The sequence below is a fragment of the Camelus dromedarius genome, chromosome 16, assembly GCF_036321535.1.
Source record: "Camelus dromedarius isolate mCamDro1 chromosome 16, mCamDro1.pat, whole genome shotgun sequence".
Lineage (NCBI taxonomy): Eukaryota > Metazoa > Chordata > Mammalia > Artiodactyla > Camelidae > Camelus > Camelus dromedarius.
In genome coordinates, this window is record NC_087451.1 from 22,263,608 (window position 1) to 22,285,726 (window position 22,119).

General features: G+C 42.0%; 1 protein-coding gene across 1 annotated transcript in view; it reads left to right on the forward strand.

The window, feature by feature from the left end:
- Window positions 1–3,175: 3,175 nt before the first annotated feature.
- MAP2K4 (mitogen-activated protein kinase kinase 4) overlaps window positions 3,176–22,119 on the forward strand; it is a 90,658-nt gene continuing 71,714 nt past the window's right edge. Inside the window, exon 1 of the mRNA XM_031467599.2 lies at window positions 3,176–3,291. Coding sequence (XP_031323459.2) covers window positions 3,183–3,291 — 109 coding nt within the window. The 5' untranslated portion in view covers window positions 3,176–3,182. The remainder of the gene's footprint in view (window positions 3,292–22,119) is intronic.

Sequence of the window (22,119 nt, forward strand, 5' to 3'; positions counted from 1 at the left end):
CACGCTTTTCTCCCGGGACATTGCTCAGAGCCATGGTCTTACTCCTTTCTCGTCCTCACCAGTAGGAAGAAAGAGTCGTTACATGGCAGAGCCAAGGACTTCAGGCCCATGTGGGGGTTTTCTCAAGGAGCTCTTAGAAACGTGCATTTGTTGGTTATTGGAACATATTGCATAACTGCCTTTTCCTCCCCACAGCGATTAGGCCAGCTGTGATTATACGACTAAAAAGGCTGTACTTCTTTTAAGTAATTCATTATTTTGAACCATGGATGAGTTTTACTGCTGTCATAATGAAGTGCCCCAGTCTGGGAGGTTTACCCAGGAGAAATGTGCTTTTCCCTGTCCTGGAGGATGGAAATCCAGGTCAAGGTGTTGGCAGGGTTGCTTTCTTCTGAGGCCTCCCTCCTTGATTACTGACGGCCGTCTTCTCCCTGTGTCTTCACACAGTCTTCTGTCTCTGTGTGTTTGTGTCCTATTCGCCTTGTAAGGACACCAGGCATATTGGATTAGGGCCCAGTAAGACCTCAGTTTACCTTAATTACCTCTTTAAAGCCTTATCTCCAAATACAGTCACATTCTGAGGTTCTGTGGGTTAGGACTTCAACATATGCCACACGCACAACATATAACACAATGCTAACCGCAATCCAAATATACTGTCAGTTTGATTACAAACCCAGCATTAGGCATCATTAAACAAAAAATCCAATTAGTTATATATTCCTCTCTCAATTCAGCTTTCTGAATGAATTTCCTGGGTTGAATGTTTTCCTTTAGGTTTATTTGTTACATATATTTTTCTCATTTAAGTTTGTTTAACTGTCTCAGGTCAATGTTTTTCTTACTTGATTAAACTCTCTTTTGAGCAATCTTAAAAGTAATCTATGTAATCTAAAACAATATTGGAAACCTACATGATTTAAAATATTTTTTTTCCTAGTAGCTGCGTAATCTCTAGTATTGCCTCTAGGATTTCTATTAAATAATAAGTTTCTATTAAAGCAATATGCATAATTGGGAAAGGAGACTAGTAGCACTTTGCATCAGACTGTAAGTATATCCATTGTCCACATCAAACGGTAGAAGAGAGATGCTCACGGTACTTGTGGGGGTGGGGAGACTAGAAGCCCTCCAGGCCATTTCTTGGTACCACTCCAAAACCCAAGGAACTGGAAGTGAGAAATGAGATGACATACACAACAGTGACATTTAGGCAACGGGAACTAGTTGTGAAACCTACTGGCAGGTACTGGAATAAAGTGTCAGAAAATTGCTCAAATAGAACTATTTGGTGTCTGGAAGTCCTGCATCTGGAGCCTGATGATGACATTGGGTTTGTTTGCCAGAAAACCTTGGGGCTGCTGATGCTTTTTCCCAGTGTGTTAAAGTGGACAAGCCAATGGAAATGCAAAACTATTCCTTGGGGGCTGGGAGAGAGGGTTCCTATTTTTTTTTTCATCAATCTTTGCTAATCATTGGCAGGTTGTATTGATGTTTTGAGAGTAGAATTTCATTTGATTTTTTATACTAACCCCTCCAGGCACTAAAATATAAACCCCAAAGAAAAGAAAGCTGTCTTCCAATCTGTATCTCAAAAGAAGAGAATTTAGGGGGCTTCTCCTTTTCTCTGGTATTTGTTGTTTCTCTTCCCATCAGTCCCATGCAGAAGATGTAGATGGGGTGCTTAGCCTGTGCTCTGGGCTGAACAGCCAGGATGGGAAACTTTCCTTCCAGGTTCTGATAGTATTTCCTTACCAAGGACCAACACGAGCAAAATGGGATACTGATTCCTAGATGGGAATTTGGCAATGTTTATAATGACCTGGAACTGGAGATACCACTCCATCAGCCAGGCCCTCAGAGAAGAATTCTGGCAGACTAAAATATGGGGTTCTCCACTTAAGTACATCTACCTGCTCTCCCCTTCAATTTGCCTTTACTGCCTCCCCAGTTTTCTAGAAGCCCTGCCTCTAGCCACTGTTAGCATCTGAGCAATCAAGATGATGGCTGAGGTTGGGTTGGAGCAAGAAGGCAGGGTTCTGTTGATGGAAGACACCTTTTGAACATGTTGTGAGGAAGTTCTAGCACAGATAAGAGCTGGGTGGAAGGATGTCCTGGTATGGGTTGTGCAGTGCTTCCAAAGGGCAGGAAACACCCAGCTCCATGGTTTAGACTACTTGGCATATTGTATAGTTGGTCATTCTATCTATGGGTGAGACACACCTCTGCCCAGAGACCCCTAACTTACCACTGTAATTACATTTCTGTTGGTGCACAAACCCTTAGCCTAACAGAGGACTTTTTTTTTTCTTTTAGTCACCGCCTTCCTAAAATCAGTCTCTGTGCGAAGAACTGGAAGAAACTTTATCTTGTTCTTTGGGGTTGCACTTTATATAATTCACAATAATGACTATGGCCAGTCTTGTAAGGGGTAGAGGAGGTGGGGGAGAGAATCCAGTGTGTATTTAGGAGAAGATGGTGATGTATCGTGTATTCTGGGAGGCCAGGGAGCTTGGGTGCTTAAGATGCTGTTTTTCAAATTTAATGGGGATACAGACTACCTGGGGGATATTATTAAAATGTAGATTCTGCTTCAGGAGTTTTGCGATGGGTCCACTGACAATACTTTCAGTAGAATCCTTTAGGATCTCGTGGGGCAGTGTAGGGTGTTAGGGTGTTAGGCAGGGCCTAACAGGAGCTCCAGATGGAAGCATAGCTAGAACCATGTTTCCCTGGAAGCGCCGTGTCAGCGACTGGACAAGAAGCACGACCTCTGGGATCCCTTCCGGTTTTATTATTCTGGTTTTGGGTTCTTAGATTCCAGCAAGGGGCTTCTTAAACTTTTGGGGGTCACAGACCTCTGTAGGAATGATGAAAGCTATGTACCTTCTTATCCCTCAAGGGCACACACTCCAAATTCTGCAAACCGCTTTAGGCCCCACTGCGGGCCCGCAGCCCTGGAGCACGACTTCTGCCGGCCTTTCGGGTCGGGCACCCACGACCTGGGCGGTTCTGCAGCTCAGCATCTGGTGCGGCCCCGCGTCAGGCGCGGGCGGGGGCGTGGCCGGGGCGTGTCGGAGGCGGGCCCAAGGCGGGCGCCGGCCACGCCCCTCGGCCGTGCGAGAGGCCGAGCTTGCTGCATTGCAGCCGCCCCGGCGCCGCTCGGCTCCTCACTCCCAACAATGGCGGCTCCGAGCCCGAGCGGCGGCGGCGGCTCCGGGGGCGGCAGCGGCACCCCGGGCCCCGTGGGGTCCCCGGCGCCGGGCCACCCGGCCGTCAGCAGCATGCAGGGTAAGGAAGGCGGCGGCGCCGAGTCCCCGGCCCCCCGGCGCGGCCGTCGGCGTCGTCGCGGCCTGTCCCCGCGGCCTCGGACGCCCCCGGACCCGGCTGAGGAAGCCACCGAGCCGCCCGCGCTGGCCTGCCTCTCTCCCGCCGGCTTCCCGCCCCGGGGCCGGCCGCCCCGGCTCGGCCTGGCTCCGGGCAGGGGCGCGCGCAGGCCCGGGCCGCGGCCTCCGCCTGCGCTCGGCCCTCGGTCCCGCCGGCCCCCCTCCGGCCGCGGGGCCCACCTGGCCCGGGCCCGCCCCCGCCGCCGCCGCCGCCGCCGCCGCCGCCGCTTACCTGGCGCGCCCCGCCCGCGTTTCCGGGAACGGCCGGCCGGGCGGCGGGGGTGGCGGCGGCGGCGGCTGCGGGAGGCGCCCGGGGCCTGGCCCGCGGGTGTCGGCCGCTCAGGTAGGCGGCGGCGGCGGCGGCGGCGTACGGCCCCGCGCCCCAAGGCCCGGCGCCCCGGCTCCCCGCCGCCGCCGCAGTGGGCCATCTTGGTTCCCTGCAGGCGCAGCCGGGCCGGGCTGCCGCGCTGACCTCTGGGCTCCGCGATCCTCCTGGACCCTCAGTTTCCAAACTTCTGCAGGGTTTGTGCGCGCTGGGAGGGCCGGGGGGTTGCTCAGGCCTGGCCACCTGTGAGGTAATTACACAGCCACTGGCCTGGGAGACGCAGTTTGTTTCGGGCCGGGGATTTCTGTGCTGGCGTTGCATGCAGGAAAAATAAATAAATAAGAGGGAATTCGGTTTAAATGGAGAGATCCGGGAAATCGAAAGGCAGGGGTCAAAGTGGTTCAGTGTAGCGGCTGGGCGTCTGAAGCAGCCCTCCTAATTAATGTCTTTGCCCACTGGGAATGCTCCTTAGCTCTGAATGGCTCTTGACGGGGGCCGGGGCGGGGGTGTCGTGAAAATACCGGGCCCCAATCCATTAGGGACCATTTCCTTGAGCTTACCGGGGGATTTTGAGTAGTCATGTTATTTTTGAAACAGAGAATCTCAGAAAGCTCTTGACAGCTTCCGCAGACTGCTTACGTTAAGTTATTAGCAGCATCAGTCAGGGTATCCTTCGTGGTCAGTGTGACCATGGTTACTCTCTGATTAAAATCTTCCTGAAGGGCTCCTAGGTCTGTCTTAACCGTGTGTCTCTTTGGGCTTGACGTTTATCGAATATTTCGTGCTTACTAGAGTGTGTGATTCAGGAAGCAGAGGCAGGATTTTATTCATTTTTGTATCTCTGTCGCCCTCTCCGTGAGGTAATTTAATATACGTAAGGAACAGTGACAGATATATAGACAGGATGATGTCAGAGCTCAGAGGACACCTTCTGTGCAGGCCCTCAGATAATTAATCCAGATTGAATTAGTTATTGGGTGCCACTGTGTTGCACAGTATACAGATGAAGTAAAGATAGGTTTCCTGATCTTCCAGCTTTATAGTCTAGTTGTTGCTTGGTGAAATGAAACAGCAAAATGACAATTTAGGATTGTATTGTATATCCCAAACGAGTGACTTATAAAGCTTATAAAAATGCAAGTTTTGGGGGGGTGGGGGAGGGTTGGGAGGCTGACAGTTTGAAAAAGCTGTACACATTTATTTATTTTTGTTCAAAAAATACTTATTGAGCATCTGCCTAGTGCCAGGCATAGCCCTCTAGTGCCAGGTATCTAGAAAAGAATGAATTGGATGGTCTCATTCCTGATGGAGCTTACCCTCCTGGTAGGATGGGGGAGGGAAGCCATATGCAGATAAATAAGAAAAATTACTAAGTGAGAGCAGAGTTATGAAGGTAACAAGCTGGGTTTTCTGATAGAAGAGAACAGGGGAGAGAGCGGTCTGCTTTGATAAGTTGGTCACAGAAGACCTGTCTGGAAAGATGACACTCTTAGGATAAAGAAGAGGGTTCTAGGCAGAGGGAGCAGTGTGTGTGAAGATTCCAAAGTGGGAAAGAGCTTGGAGTGTTCTAGGAACTCAAAGAAAGCCATTGTGGTTAGGGGTTATTTTGATGTTCTCCATTCTCCTCCCCAACTCCTGTGTTTCGATACCCAGTAAACTGAACTTTCTAATAAGCAGAACCCATTTTAAAAGGGAGAGGGGGGACATAAGACTTCTCTTTGAATTATTGATGAATTTTCTTTTATCTGTACCATGTCTAGCCGTGATTGATTCAGCAACCTGTTAGTTACATCTTCTTGAACCCCCTTTTAATGACTCAGAGTGAAGAGAAGCATTTGAAATTCTCAGGATGTTCTCTAGCACCATCCAGGTTGCAAAGCATGAGCTTAAGCAGCAATGTAGAACCTTTTTTGTTTTGTAGGGTTAAAGCCTAACCTCCCTTACGTCATCTACCAGACTTTGGGCTTCAGATCAGACTTCAGATCCTTAGAAGATGTTTGGTAAATGCCACTTCCCCTCCCCAGACACGGTCACTTGCCACCCCAAAACACTATCTCTCTAGGAGTGGTTAATGACCACCCTCTTTCCATTAGCAGGATTCAGTTGTGGGCTGTGTGGAACGCATTGCCTCTAATAGACATTGGTGGTGGTTCTGTGTGATAAGCACTGTGCTGGCATCACCCTGCGCACTTTTCATGGCTTGAGGTTGTGGCCCAAGAGTGGTCTCAGTTAAGAAATACTCGATTTTGTTGTTGTTGTTGTTTTTTAATATCATAATGCTTGAGTTAAGCCAGAGCTCCAGAGTCCTGAATTTGAATGTCCTCATCAGGATTTAAGATTTTTGTGACTTTAGTGGAGCCTTGAGGCTCTCCAAGCCTCAGTTTCTCAATTGGAAAGTAGGAATAATGCTTACCTTACAGGTATTTTGAGAATGCATGTAAAGCGTGGGCCTGACATACAGGGAGGTTATGATTGATACATGTTAGCCATCATCCTGTTAAAAGCAACAGTACTCTTATTTGTAACGGTCTGATTAACTGTCTCTCTCATCAGCAGGTGAGTCCCTAACTCCTGATCCACCACAGTTTCTTTAACTTCATTGCTACTGGGTCTTACCCTTTTCTCTAACCTGTTTGTTTCTGTTTTTCATTTCTGAGCATTTCCTTTCAGAATATTCCTGAAGAGTCTGTATTCTGCCTGGGCTCAGGTAGCTGCTCCGCAGTGTTCCAGCTCTGTGACCTTGGGGGGCATTGCCTGCCTTTTCTGAGCTCTGAGTTTCCCATCTGAGTCAAAATAGGGATAACACCTACCTTACAGGGCTGTTGTGAGGATCACATTATTAGATTAATGCACATGGAAGTGCTTTGAAAATTATAAAATATCTGTAAGTACGTAAGGATTGCAAGTAGGCATGGTTATTTAAATGCTTTAGTTACTAGTCCCTTGACGTGTAGTAGATGTCAAAAAACTCTCGTAAACACAAGAAGTTAAAATTTATTATAGAAGACTTAAAGCAGGGAAAAATAAAATGTTTCCTTAAGCTTTACTTGGGTAGGTGAGAAATGTCAGTTTTTTAAAAATGATCAGAATAGTTAGAATCTATCATTGAGTCTGAAAAACACAGAGGTACTTGTAACAGGAAGTAGTTATAAAGTGTATGTTGTAGGTGCTTCTCATACTCCTAGTGTGCTGCTCTAGGCAGTTTTTTTTTTTTTTTTTTTTTTTTTTTTTGGTTTCAAATCTAGATGTATAACAGAAGGCTTATGGAGTAGTCCAGTCCTTACCCAATTACTTGCAGCTGAACATTTCATAAATGTCAATTTAAGTAAAAAGATGATAGCTTGATTCTACTTTTTTAAAAGATACAAAATAATGTACAGCATAGCAACTATAGTTAATACTACTGTATTGCATATTTGAAGGTTGCTGAGAGTAGATCTTAAAAGTTCTCACCACAAGAAAAAATTGTTTAACTATGTACGGTGACAGATGTTAACTAGACTTACTGTGTGGTGGTTCTTAGCAATATATGCAAATATTGAATCAAGCTGTACCCCTGAAACCAGTATAATGTATGTCAATTATACCTCAATAAAAACTTGACAGAATAAAACACACACACACATAACTTTCAAGTGTAATGAAACATATCTGTTAAGAAAAATTGAAGATTTAAAATCAGTGTACTTTTTTCTCCCAGTAGTATTTGAACATACAAAATATGTATGAAATGCCCTACTTGTGGTTATATTTGACTGTCTATTTTTACCAGTTAGTCTATGGTTTTCAAGAACCTAATTTAAAGAACTGAATTGTTCAGACGATGGATACAGTCCCAAACTCTAGCATTGCCTGCCTTTCCCAGTGTGTTGCATACTGCTGCTTTCACCGCTTATTTGACATAACCTAATGGATTAAATTCAGCTCAGCAGGTTAGTCCTCCCCAGAAGCGCAGACTGTATTTCTCTGTGTTCCCGTAGAAAGGAGAGCAAGCCTAGTATTAAAATGTAAGAAGCAGAGAAAGGTAGTGCTTTCAGGATATTATTTTCTCACATTTTCCTTTTACTGTCCCTTATCAGAGTGAATGGATGCTGAAGCTTGTTTAGGATGCGATATTAGTGAACCCTGTATTTCGAATCGTCTTTTTTTTTTTTTTTTCGTAAATTTCTCTTTTTCCTTTCCATTTCTGTTACCTAATTTGAGAAGCTGGGTCGATTTGAACCCATAGAGTTTTTCTTATTTTTAGGGGTCTGGAGATCAAAATCAACTCCATCACATATAATTCAGGTCATTCTCCGTCTCTGGGAGGTAGAGATGGCCCATGTGAGACCACCTGAGGAAGTTAATTCAGATTTAACATTAAGAAGGGGAACTAATAGTTAGCACAGCCCTTTTTTATTGTCTTTACCTAATTTGATGCTCATAAGCCCTCTTTCAGGGTAGGTGGGCAGAACCCCCTTTCACAGGTTAGGGAGCTGACATTTAAATTAGGGAATTGCCCTAGTTGGAATGTGTTTTAATCCACCTGCGTAACAGGTGCTCCTCTTACTGCTCAGCTGCCCAGGTTCACATGGCTACTCCGAGCTCTTTCGAAGCCATTACAGCCATTCAGGTCTGAGAGGAGAATCTTTGCCAGAAGTGATGCAGATTCAGGAACAGAAGGAAGAGATTATTTTAGGTTTCAGTCGGGGCTGGAAGCTGGAAGCATCCAGCTGGGTTTGGGTTGATTTCCGAGCCTTGGTGCTTCCTGATGCTCCTTTATGTTGCAGAGTTCTAAACTTGTGGGGTATTTACCCTGGCATTTTGACTTTGGGGGCATTGTGATTGGGAATCTACAGGTAAGTAGAAGCCTTTAATTAGGTGTTGGCTCAGGAGGCCAGTATAGATTTGAAAAGTGACAGAACTCTTTCAAAACTATACATAATGCAGAAAAGCACCCATGTAGCATAAGAGTTAATAACATATGTTGCCATGCTGGCTAAATTTGTCATCTGGGCAACTTATTGTCCCTGCTGATGGGCATGGGTTAGCTTCTAGCCCTTTCGCCCAACTCCAGAAAGTCTTCGTGTCTCTTCACACTGTTGGCGAGGTTGAGAACTGATGTGAACTTGCAGGGTCAAGGGCGAGGAGAGATGAGATGGGCCTGGCTTCTGGCTATGCAATGAAAGGGAGCTTTGGCCAGTAGTTAACACAGCTCAAGATGAGCCTTTCCAGAAGACACAGGATGCAAAACAGTGTGTCTAGAATACTGCTGGTTATGTGAAAAAGCACGCCATTTTGGTGCTTCTATATTTGTAAAATCTGATAGGATACAGAATAAAGTCATGACACTGTGACATTTGTTGCTTCCAGGGAGGGGAACTGGGTGGCTGAGGGACAAGAATAGAGGGAGACTTCACTATGGACTATTTTGAACCTTGTGAATGTCTTATCTTTCAAAAGAAATAGAATGAAAAAATTTTAATGTAACAACAACAGCAACAAAACGATGGGCCTTTCCTGAGCTAGCACTCCCACCGTGCACAGCTGGATTCTCGAAGATCAGCGCGCTGTTCCCCACTACAGGGAAGGATGAGGGAGATGGACACCACAGCAGCTTTTTCAAGCCTGATTATATCTCATCTTACTAACAACACAGTTCTCAAAAGGGGGAAACTCAAAAATTGTTACCAGAGATATCTCTATTATGTATCTGGCGTGCCTGTGTCTCTTCATGCCTGACTTTGCTGAGAAATAAGTGACATTACATGGCTCCCCTGATGCATTTGCCTTTATCCCTGAGGCCTGGGTTAGGTTCCTGCCGGGGACAATACCCACCTCGGAGTTTTTCAAGTCCTCAGGACACCAGGCTGTGTCTGGGAAGGGCTGTAGCAGAGATGTAGCGAGTGGGATGGGGGTCCCCAGACCATCTGGAATCCTTTCCTTTTACCTCTCACGGTCACTGGGATTGAAAGGAAAGGGACTGGTTTTATGAGGGTTAGACTGTTCTGATAGGGAACGTGCCACAGTCATTGCTCACCTGAGGGAGAGACCAGGAATAATGATGACTGTGATATTAGCCTCTTCTGTCTCGGTCTCTGTGTTGGACACTTCAGTTTTATTACCTTGTTTAATCATCGCAGAATACTTTTGGGTATTACTCTGTTTTACAGATGAGAAAATTGAGGCTCGTGGAGGTTAGCCACTTGCCCACAGTCACATAGTAAGGTGTTCTCTCCAGGTGTACTCAGCTGCCCCGAGCGGGCTCTAGACGACAGGACCGCCCTTGGTTACTTGGCCCGAGAGTGAGTAAGGTAGTCGTCAGGCACAGGGAGGAGAGGAGCTGGCGTGTGAGGACTGACGAGAGCCTGAGCTTTAAAAGGTGTGGGGAGGATTAGTATTCATAAAATCATGGATGGTTCTGGATGATGCAAATAACCTGGAATTATGAAATTAAGGTGGATCCCTTTTAAGTTAGAGAAAGGTGAAGTGAGGAAAGCTAAAGGAAGTAACACAGCAGGAAAGCTTTGTGGAACTCAGTCTAAGTACAGTGAAAACACAGATTTTGGGTAAGCTTAAATAAATCTTAGCTGTTAGAGCCATAATGATATACTAAGAGTAACTTTACATTTGAAGGCAGATGCCAAAATTTTGAGGTTCAAATTGGAAGGTGGCAAACTACTGGCCTCTTCAGGCTTGGGTCAGAAGGAAGATTTGGGAGCTTGGTCTGTGGGCCTGGCCCAGGAAGGAAGGCAGCTGTGATTCTCTTTATATTAGTGTGGCTTCCCGCTGTGGTTCATAGTCCATTTTCATCATTACCAGAATCCAGGAGGTCCAGGCAACTATACGGCCCTACTGAGGAAGTGGGGCTCATCTTTGCCACTGTCCTGTACCTCCCCTGACTGTTCCACCAGCCCAGAAGGGAGTGGGGATGTTTGCTGGGCCCCAGGAGGACCGTTTCACAAGCAGAATTACATGTGGACATGCTGTTTCCTATTCTGAGATTCCTTGATATTATTCTTAATTTTATATATAAATGAGGAAACTGGGGCTCGAGTGAAATGACTCATTTGAGTTTCATAGTTGGAACTAAAACCCTGGTCTGGCAGTCTTCATTTTGTTTTCTGCTTTCTCAAATACAGTTTGCCTTTTGTTTTAATATACACTTACACTCATCCTAAACACGCTTTTAAACTGATACGGACAAGGTCACTTTATTTGATGAATACATTAAATGATAGGTTTCCAGTTAACGGCCTGTGAGGGGCTCTCAGGACTGAGGTTAGGGATGAGGAGGAGGCTGGGAGAGGCCTGGTGAGAGGAGGAGGGGAAGAGCCCCGCAGAGCTGGCTTGCATTCATAGACCTGCCAGCACCCTGCCTTGTGCATCTCGATGTTCATGCTTGGGGGTCTGAGACTGAATGAAAATAAACTTGCCTGGGGCCAGGTAAAATGACAGTGACTAAAATTTGAAACAGAAGATCATGCAATGTTAAAGCCCAGGTACCAAGATAAAAGAGGCATTTAAGACTTGAAAAATTATCTGATTGCTGGCAGTGGATTCAGCTAATAATCTAGTGCTCCCAGGTGCAGGACTTCAAATATGTGAATGGAAAGACAGAATTTTTGAGACAAGTGAGACCTCAAAAATTGATATATGTGACTGAGTATTGATGGACTGATTGTAACAGCCACAACCTTGCTTTTTGTAAAGTTGAGCATATTGTAAGTTTTCCTCACCATTTCTTTCTCACCATCTTTCTCTTCTTGTACAAGATTGCTGGTGCCCCCCCAGGGCCCCACCCTGCCCTTTGAGTGTAGTGAGCTTGGGGAGCTGTTTGGTATTTTCCCATCTTTGTACTGTAAGCGCCAACTCTCTGATCTTTGTGGGTTCTTTTTCTTATGTATAATCTCTATAGAGAGAGTCGCACGCGCGTCCTCTCTCTCTGTAGTCTTTTAGAGTTCTAGAAAGATTTAGCTAATTTTTATCTGATTTAATTGATAAGATTGCATGGAATTCCAAGGATAAGATGAGCGGTTCTGTTCCAGGTGGTGTAGCCTGTGCTTGTCCGTGAACTCTCAGTCAGTTAGCAAGTCTTTTCTGAGTGAGAAGTGATGCAGGGATGGATGTAGGTCTGAGGCCCCTGACCTGGTCAATTCATCCATAATTAGGTAAAAAGAACAAGTCTGTGGTTATGCTTTGAGACTTTCACCCCCCTCCCTATTAGCTACGTGCATTGATTCTGTACTAATTACAGAACTTCAAATTTTGAGAATTTTTTAGCACTTAAAAATGGGCTAAACTTCTACTGTGTTAGAGCAATCATTGCTGACATTCTAACATTCCCAGGTACATATACCTTAACTTTTTTTTTCTGTTTATTATGCTTCATCCTGTAACTTACTTTTACACAACTGTACAGATCTGGATTATTCTCTTTTATACATCTTTCAAGTTTAGTTTTCTTGTTCCTTTCCCCATTCGTATTGCTGTTTTTGTTCACCTCTTCTTTCACCTTTTATTTTTGCTAATAGCAACTGCTGATGTGTTTAGAGCTAAGAAGAGAAGAGTAATGATCGCCTTAAAATTGTTTCAGTTTCACCAGCTTCCTTTCCAGTTTCCAGGTGAATTTTCCCTTTGCTCTTCCAGCCGGAGGGCAGGGTGGGAGACAGGCTTCTGAGTTGGGCCCCTCTGTGTGCTCCATCCTCTGCTGCCTGAAGAAAGCCAGCTCCCTTTCCTCCGGACTTGCGCCCAGCTGGTCCTGCCTGGTAGGAGGCTGGCTGGTTTTTGTTGCTTGGGCTTGTAAGACCCCCGGAAGCCGTCTTTTTCCTTCTGAATTCTGTTCCTGCTGCACATCTGGGGGCAGCCTTGGAGCCTGTACAGTAGAGGGGCGAGTGTCAGCGCACTGCCTCCAGGTTTGCCCCAGGACTTCTGTCTGAGAAGCCTCCCTCCCCACTTCCTCCTGCGTTGCCATCAAGCAGTAAGCAGTGGGTTACTTTTGTGCCCCAGAGGTACTTCCGTTGTCAGAGTAGCTCCATGAGCCATTTTTCAGATTTGGGGCGTTATAGGTACCAGCTTTATTTTCTTAAAATCCTAAGAATTTTGATAGCTGGAGGGAAAAGACTATTTGAACATAATTTTTTCAGTCCTGGTTTTTTCCTACAAATTTTGATTAGATTTATATAAATATGACTTGAATGGTACTCATTCTAAATTGACTTTTCCCCATTTTGTTCCCCAAGGCAATAATACACACAAGCATAGATAACCACTAAGAAAACCAGAAATTCACCCAGTAGACTCGGGGCGAAAGACTATTTTGGGAAGGCTTTTTTTTCAAACAGCTTATTTTACTGGGTGCGTTTTTAGAAAACTGCATCTGTATAAATGCGTGCGTAACGTATAACCAGATCCATTTGAATTTGAAAAATATGTTCATCTTTCTAGGGAGAATTCACTGGTTTTCTTTCTATAACTTCTCTAGTCCTAGACTAGTCTCTAGTCTAGTGCCATTCCTAGGCACAAGGTCTTTTTTCTGGCCAATTTTACAGGAATTTCAGCATCTCTCTAGTAGTGCACTGTCTTATCATTTGAGGGTAGCTAATGGATAGAATGGTGCTATGTGTGTTCAGTTTTCACAGTTTATGAACTAACAAAGCTTTCAAATCAGGGATAGTAACTAACCATGAGTAGTTCCAAGTCAGTAATTTGAGTTAATAAAAAAGTTTGTAATATGTTCTGAATTTGTAGACTGAAAAAATGAGCAAAACTGTCCTAAAAGTTGCTATTAACTTCCAAGAGCTGATAGTTATACTTTTTATCGAATAGATGTGAAAAATAAAGGTAAAGATGGTGTAACTGTTGTAATTTAAACTGAATTTCAGTTCCATGTAATGAAGCACGTCTACATCAGAAAGAGATGAATTTTTAAAGGAAACCCATGTGTTGTAGGCACATCTGTGATGGTGGGGGTTATGTGATTTGAACTGTTCTTGAATTAGTTTTGTTCAAAATGTAACATAAAAATGCAATGTCATGTTCTAATGTTGGTTTGTTTGATTTACAGTCAATGAACTGGAACTTATCTCTTTTACTTTAGGCTTTCAGATAAACTTCTGTGAAAAGGCACAAAGTAAGCCATGAATTTTATGATGTTCTGCTGCTTGTTTTTTCATATCCATCTTGGTACTGGGAATGTGTCCACTATTGTTTCAACTAACCAACCATGGAAATTTTACTTTAAAAGAGCTTCCATTTTTCATTCTTTTTCCAAAAAAAAAAAAAATTGTGTAGTTATATTCTTGATTCTAAATTCTTCTTTCATTTGCAGTTGAAATTGGAGAAACATATGTAGGTGTTCAAATGTGTATAAGTATAGGCAGATGAACTAGATTTGGAAAGCTGTCTACAAGTATAGAAAGGCACGTATACGTATTAGGTATAGTCATATGTGTATAGTTATATAGAAAGACGTATGTAGGTGTTTGGACTTAGCCATCATTTAAATCACAAGTTGAGGAAAGTTCACTTTTAAGACTGGAATGCAGAAAGTATACAGTATAACTGTACTTGGGGACCTCATGCTTTAAAATGGTTATATTTTAAAGAAACATTTAGTGCATTTTAATTTTTTTTCTTTAAAACAAAGCTTGTTTCTTCCTCCTGCACCCCCTTCCTGGCCTCCCAATATAAACTAGGATTGTATATTAGGACCCCAGTCTTATAGAATATGCAATAGGTTTTCTATAAGAAAGCAGAGTTTATAAAGCTAAAACAAGTGCATTTTAAACTTAAATATCATTTTATAAAATACAGTTTAAAAATCCCAGCTCGAGCAGACTGTTCTCCAGTTAACATAAATATATCCCAAAATACGTACATTTATCTTCTGCTTATTGATTCATAGAGTGGGGCAGAATAACTACTGCTTTCTGGTGTGTATGTTCTCTTTTCTCCCCCAGCTTTATGAGATACAATTGATGTATGAGATTGTGTAAGTTTAAGTTGTACAGTGTGATGGTTTGATGCATTTATATATTGCAAAATGATTACCACAGTGGGGTTAGGTTATACCTCCGTCACCCCACATGATTAATATTTTTTTGTAGTAAGAACTTTTAAGATTTACTCTCTTAGCAACTTTCAAGTATACAATACAGTATTGTTAACTATAGTCACCATGCTGTGCATTTTAGATCCTTTGATATGTATCATTCTTAAGTAAGTTAGTTCAAGTGAAATAAAATTTAAACCTGGAGAAGACATTTCTGCTATTTTAAAACTTTCTGATGGAATCAAAATGCTTGATTTCCATTGGTTGAACATTGTGACTTCCTTTGAAACGTAGTTAGCAAAAATTTATTTCTTGAATGGTTCACCCATGATGTATAATGAATGGTACAGTGGGACAGTTAGACTCTAGGATAAACAGTTTTTTAATTGGTCCATTATCGTCATCCTTCTCTTGCCTTAAACTAAAATAGTTTCTGATTTCCTGCCCATAGTGAGCCTACATATATGATGTATGTCTATCTACCTGTAATGAAGTTACAGGTTCTATTTTATGCTATATTATAACTTTAACACATATACTATGACAGTTTTTAGCTTTCATTTATATTTTACTATAAAATGTTTCTGTTTAATATTTTTAGTTTTTATTTACATATTGACATAAAATCTAATTAAGAAAATTGCAGACATTTTTAAAATTTAAAACTTTGTTGCTCTTTTCTCTGAATCCTATTGTGGACCTAAAACTAGAGAAACATTGATTTTTATTAAGTTTAAAATTGTATGCATGATGACTGCAAATAGCTCTGTAGACAGACTTAAAATGCCTTTAGACTACGTAAATGGTGCTGTCCCTTGGCTTTCTGATAGACACGAGAGGTGTGCAGTGCTGCCTGCTTCAGTGTATGCGGCAGAGGCTCACGGGGAAGCGTCCCTAGTCCTACCTGATGCTCACCTTTGGTTGCCTTGACTACCTCTTCATACTGTGACTGCTTTCTCATGTCTCCCTTTTTATTTCTTTCTGTCTTTGGGAGGTCCTCCTTTTAATTTTCCAGCTTTTGGGATACAACACAGTTTTACACATTGATTCACAAAGCACATGTTGGACACCAAGGGACCATAAAGTGAGGGAGATGATTGGGGCAGAAATGAATAGGTCTCTGCCCTTAGCAGGCTCGTAGTGGAGGGGACTAAAGCTGCTCCTGCTAGAGTTGCTTGTAAATGTTTGACTTCTGATGCTACAGACTGAGCAGTGTCGGAACCCAGGGTGAGGAGGCGGTGCAGGAGCGGATGTGTACTGGGCATCTGTGCTCCTGCTCTTCTGTCATGAGAGAGAACAAGCATGAGGGGTGCTGTGGGGTCTCAGGGTAACTGCTTTCCTGATTGGAGAGCCTGGCACAGAGATCCATCCATGGCCTGTCCTGCTTTGGAGTTAAGCAGAGCTGTGTGGGCTGCTCGGGCCTCAGCGGGAGCCTTGTGGAAAGGGAGCATGTATCAGGGAGGGCTGGAGCTGGGATGACGGCAGGGATGGCCAGCTCTAAGTGGACAACATTTATTTCTGTACTTTTAGTACCTATATTTTATGGTAAGTTTTCACTTGCTTACATATGTTAACACTTTTTTTTTTTTCCAAGACTGGTCCTGTGATTTGCATGACTTAAAAAAATAAAAGTGCAATTTTATAATGTTGGCAGACAGTCGGTCTTCTGGTTTGCTCTGGAATATAGCCACTAGCTGTGTTAAAAGTAGCCACACATTTCTTTAAAAATAAAGGGCTTGAAATCACCAAAGCAATATTTTCTTACCCATATTCTAGTGCCAGAATCTCCAGTGTTATTCTAAGGCTGTTTCAAAATGATCAGAAAAACTGCTATTTAATTCATTAAAAATAATTGTATATCATACAATAGTTGCAGGAGGGGATGGAGTGCAAAGAGCACAGAACTGCGTATTGTTAGAAGTCCCCTGCGCCGAGTATCGCTTCAGCAGTCAGCTCTCCGTCACTGGTCAGAGACCTGTTGTAAGATGATTCTGATGACTAATGGAAGCTCTGAAGGATTAATTTTTTTCCAGTTGTTTGACTTTCACATATTCTTTGTTTTTTATAATGCTATAGCACTATTCCAATCAGTTTATTATAATTGCCTGCTATAAGTTAGTAGAGTTTTATTGGAGATGTGTGTGTAGGTTTTTAACACACACACAAATAGTGTGAGATTGCATATTTAATTTTGGAATCAGATTTTTGTAGAAATTCAATAAAAATCCACTTTGCACCTCATGATCTTTTTTATCAATTATAGTTTGTGTATTTATTTGCTTTTTGGTTTTCTAAATATATATAAGATAATATATATTTAAGATAAAGTTGGTATTTGAGACAACAATGTTATATTTCTTTCAACACTGTTGGATTATTGAATTTTTCTGAAGTCTGAATGTAAGACTACATCAGGGGAAAGTATTTTTTCCGATGTAGAACTCTTACATTTAGAGGGTTGATTAGTTCGTCATTTATAATTTAGAGAGAATGATTTTGTACTTGTAAATATGTTTATGTGATTTATATCAAGTTTGAATGATCATATGTCAGTGGCTTTAATAAGCTAACTTGAGAACATAGTTCTGTAGAATATGCTTTGCTTTGCTTTATAAAACCAATTATTTTGGAGAAGAGCAGGAGATTTGCCTAGAAACAAAGTTTTTGAGATATGGTTTCATAAATGTCAAATTTACCTTAGTGTATCAGCATTCTGATTTTGTTGTTGTTTGGATGAAAGTTGTGATCCACTAAAGGTCCCAGGGCACAGGGATTTTCCTCAGAAAATGCCCAGTAGAATCCTGGGCTGATCAAAGTGAGAGTAGTTAGGAGTTTGGCAACTACTCTGTTTAATAATAATTTAGTTTTCGTTCAAGGGCACTTTTAGCCTTTTCTTCTCCCGCCTGTACTGCAATGTGTTTTCAGCCCAAAGCTGTAGAGTCAGTACCAAAGACGAATTTTGGTAGTGCTTAATTTCTCTACCTTTGCCTTTTATATTTTTGGCAGCTTTATAAAGACTTAGTGGCTTTAAAAAATTGTTTTACTTGAGAATGTTTGCATAACAATAGGATCTTTATTTAGACGAGTGTATGTTCTAGAGCTGCTGTTATCCTTGAAGTCACTAACAGAAATTAGATTACAGGTAGTGATTGCTTTTGGTAACACTGCACATCACAGAATTTGGGGGAAAAATGAAGGTATCCTAATGACTTTCATTTCACTGTGAAACTATCCTTCTTAAGTAAGTACCCCAAATTGTTTTTAAATTGGTAATAATAAAAATAAAACATAATAAAAATAAAACAATAAAGAGGAAGAAGGATGTTCTGAGAATCTTTCCAGAAGTTTGAGGAAGTCACTAATAAGCTTATTGACCTAATAGAAGTTCTGTTAAAGGTGGTGTTTCACTCAAGGGAGTATGTGACTTTACTGGAGGTGGAGTGTAGAAAATCCTGGGGAAGTAAGGATTGGAGGGAGGGTCATGCTGTCCTGCATTTAAAGCCAAGTACTTAGAACATTCAGCTGATTCAATTTCTAATTTCCCATTTTATGTGCCAAAAATCTATACCCAAAGACTAAAATTTTATCGTTTGGAATTTATTAAACTCAGCTAAGTTTTTTAGCAATTCTGAGAAACACAGTGACCACGCTTGCTACTCTTGGAGGTTAACAGGATTTACATACTGTAAATATGTAAATATGATAAAACAAATTTATATACATACTGAAGGTAGTTGAATAATGAGACTTTTCTAGGGTTTGCCATAAGCCCATAAGACTAAGCATCCAGTATATTCATCTCTGTCTTTGTGGACCATGATAAACTGCCATTGGAAAGCCCTTCTACTTGGAAATAGCTTTTGTACTAATTAAAGCCTGAGAATTGTCATATAGGCAGAGTCACGGTTCTTGTGTTTCCTTTATACCATTCTCCATTCCGAGGGGAATGTTACCTAAATATCTTTGATCTTGAAGTGGTGGGAGCATTACTTCCTCCTAAAAAGTGATTTTGTTGCTAGAAGAAAGAAGGTTTCAAATATCTGTTGCACCTTAAAAATCATTTGGAGAAGCTTACCGTGTGATATTTTTCAATGAGAAAAAATTTAGTGATTCTGCCACATTGCAGAAAGTTTCCCTTCATCTGTCAGTTGAACTTTACTACGAGCAATGAAAGAATGTTTGACAAAACTTCGTGGTCAAACAGATCCAGGGCAGAAATGATCTGAGAAGTTTCCAGAAGGTATTCCCAACTAACTCTCCAGTTAAGCAGAGTGGTTTTCCATGTGGCAGATAAATTTAGGGTGATGGTTTTCAAACAAATATGGTAAATGAATTCAAACTACATGATTTTATGAGTGCTTTCAAAATCTAGACGTGAGTGTTTAGATGAAAAGATGTTCTAAGAAACTTGCAACTCCCATGTTGGTGTTCATCTTCTCATTAGGTCGAATTCAGTGAACATTAATCAGAAATGAAGATCAAGTGTATACAAGCATATTTACTCCCTGTTAGAGAACCTCTGAACAGGTTAAATTAACAGAGGCACAACTGTAACGTATCACACACATATTTATAGAACTAATGGTGAGAGGCATGTACATGTAAAGATGGATTAAACTGAGAGCCTACTCTGAGGAAGTTCGTGTTCTTTGAGAGACTGAGCACGTAGAGATAGACTACACGGTAGAAATAAGGATGATAGATAACTCTCATTTACTGTGTGCCAACCCCGGTTCTAAAAGCACTTCGGTTATCTTGTGATCTTATCTATCACTTTACGTAAGTTATCTAAGTAATTTATCAACTCTTTATTTCTCCTAACAACCTTATGAAGTAGGTATAACAGTTATTACAGATGAAGAAGCAGAAGTACAGGAAGTTTAAGGGCGTTTTGCAAAGCCACATAGCTAGTGAGTATCAGACTGTGTGACCTTGGTTTGGTCACAGGTTACTTGCTACAAACTGATTTTTCTTGCTTTTTGGGTTTGTTTGTTTTGTTTTGGGGAGGGGGTGAATGAAGTTTGTTTGTTTGTTTGTTTATTAATGGAGGTACTGAAGATTGAACTCAGGACCTCGTGCATGCTAAGCACATACTCTGCCCCTGAGCTGTACCCTCTCCTCCTATGTTTTATTGATTTTTTTTGAAAGAAAGCAATGAACACTCATGAGAATTATTTTCTAAACCAAGTGGCTTTTGAGGGGTCTTCACTTGCAAATGGTCACGAGATCTGGACTTGCATTATATCATTTTTGATTCTCTGGCTCTGGAGGGTTTCATAATGTGATCTAATAAGCCTGACTGAACATTAAGTGAAAAGGTTCCTTCTTGTGGCTTTGAAGCTAGGAACATAGGGGTTCTACCACCAGGGGAAATGTCTTAATTAAAAAATCAGAGTTATGCTGGCCTAGACAGATGCAGAGAATGAACTGCTTTGGGATTCTCAAATGATGTGTGTGTCTGGGCGAACAGCTGGCCAAGGTGAATGGGTCAGGAGGCTTGGGAGCCAGCGAGCAAGGTAGCGTAGCCATGTGCTTCGTGAGGGCGGGTTTGTATATAGACTCTTCAAGATGAGTTGATGCTTTTAACAGAAGATTTATTTCCCTCCTACTGTCTTGGAATTAGGGGTGGAAGAAAGGACATTATTTAATTTTTAAAAAACTCTGAATGATAAAAGTTTTCCAACTCACAGAAAAATTAAACAGTGTAACGAACCCCATGGACCCATTACATAGCAGCAACAGTTACCAACATGCAGCCAATTTTATTTCATTTGTTCTTCCTCCCTCTATCTCTGCTCAAGTATCTTAAAGCTAGTTCTGATTGTCATTATTTTATCCACAAATGTGCCAGTCACACGTCTTCTAAGTGGTAAGGACTCTCAAATACGTAACTTCAGTACCATTAGCACACTGTTAAATAAACAAAACAATATTAACAGGTCGCCACTCAGTGTTCAGATGTCCTCACATGCCCTACAGATGCCTTATCTACAGTTGATTTTTTTCAAGTTGAGATCTCAACACGGTCCAGACATACTGTGTTCAGTTGATATGTTTTAAATTCTTTAAATCTGTAGTAGATCCCTCTTCTTTTTTCTTGCCATTTATTCATTTAAAAATTGGATTAGGTATTTGGTATCATTTTGCACATTTTGTATTTGTCTGATTACATTCTTTTAGTTAGTGTTTCACATGTTCTTTGTTACCCTGTATTTCCTGTTAATTGATGGATAGATATAGAGGCTTGATCACATAGAGATTCAGATTTTTGGCAGGAACACTTGTTAGGTGGGACTGCATATTTTTTGTTGCAACACATCAGGAGGCATATGATTTCTGCTTATGGCTCTTGTTAAGATTGGTCAGTGGGTTTTGGTGCTGTCAGTGTGATTCATACGGAATAAAGCTCCCCACCAGCCTTTCACCTGATGGGCTACTGTGAGTGATTTTTGTCTAAGTTAATTATTTCATTAGGGTCTGGTTAACTTGTGTTTCTAAACATTTGTGAGCTCTGAAATTAGTAGCTGTTGTCAGCCAAGAAACAAAGTTTGTGTTTGGGGCATACTGTCGAAGGCAGATCATTGCATCGATCATCTATGACGTAAGTGCACCAGTGCTGATGGGTATGAAGTATGTGTGTATGTGCACAAGTAGACTTTTCTGTACTCTTGGGCGATTACAACTGGACGTCTGTCTATTCTTCATACCCCAGAACATGAGTTGATCTATTCAATCTGAACTTTTAAAAATCTCTCGATCTCTGAAGATTATCAAAAACCATGTCAAATAATAATTCTTGACTTTTTTTGGTGAAGTTGAAGAACAAGTGAATATGAAAGACCAGTTCTGCCAAATTAAGATCAATCCCAAACTGGATTCCAGCTTTGCTTATTAATCTATATTCAGTGCTTAGAATGCTCAGATCTGTCAGGCAATACCTTCCCAGGACTTGGGAACCAGAATTAGTCATTGAGAGGGAGTTTGGTGATAACAGAAGTAAATAAGGGTTCTCATCCAAGATACAATAAAACCTGGTGAACTACCTGCTTTTCAGTTGTCAGTGACCTTCTCAGTCACTGGTATTTTCTTGTCCAACAGGTGTCATCGTTCACCTTTCAGGAGTAGCAGTTTCTTAAGCACCTCTCCCTTTTCACTATTCCTGTTCGGTCACCCGTCTTGTAACTACATACGTTATCAAAGTTGCCCCTTTGTGATGTTCTAACACTGATTTGACCTTGCACGCTTTGTAAGTAACAGATCAAGAGACGTTTCAGTCAGGATAGGGTGCAGGAAGTTGATATGGTGCAGCATAACAGATCAAGAGACGTTTCAGTCAGGATAGGGTGCAGGAAGTTGATACGGTGCAGCATATCCTC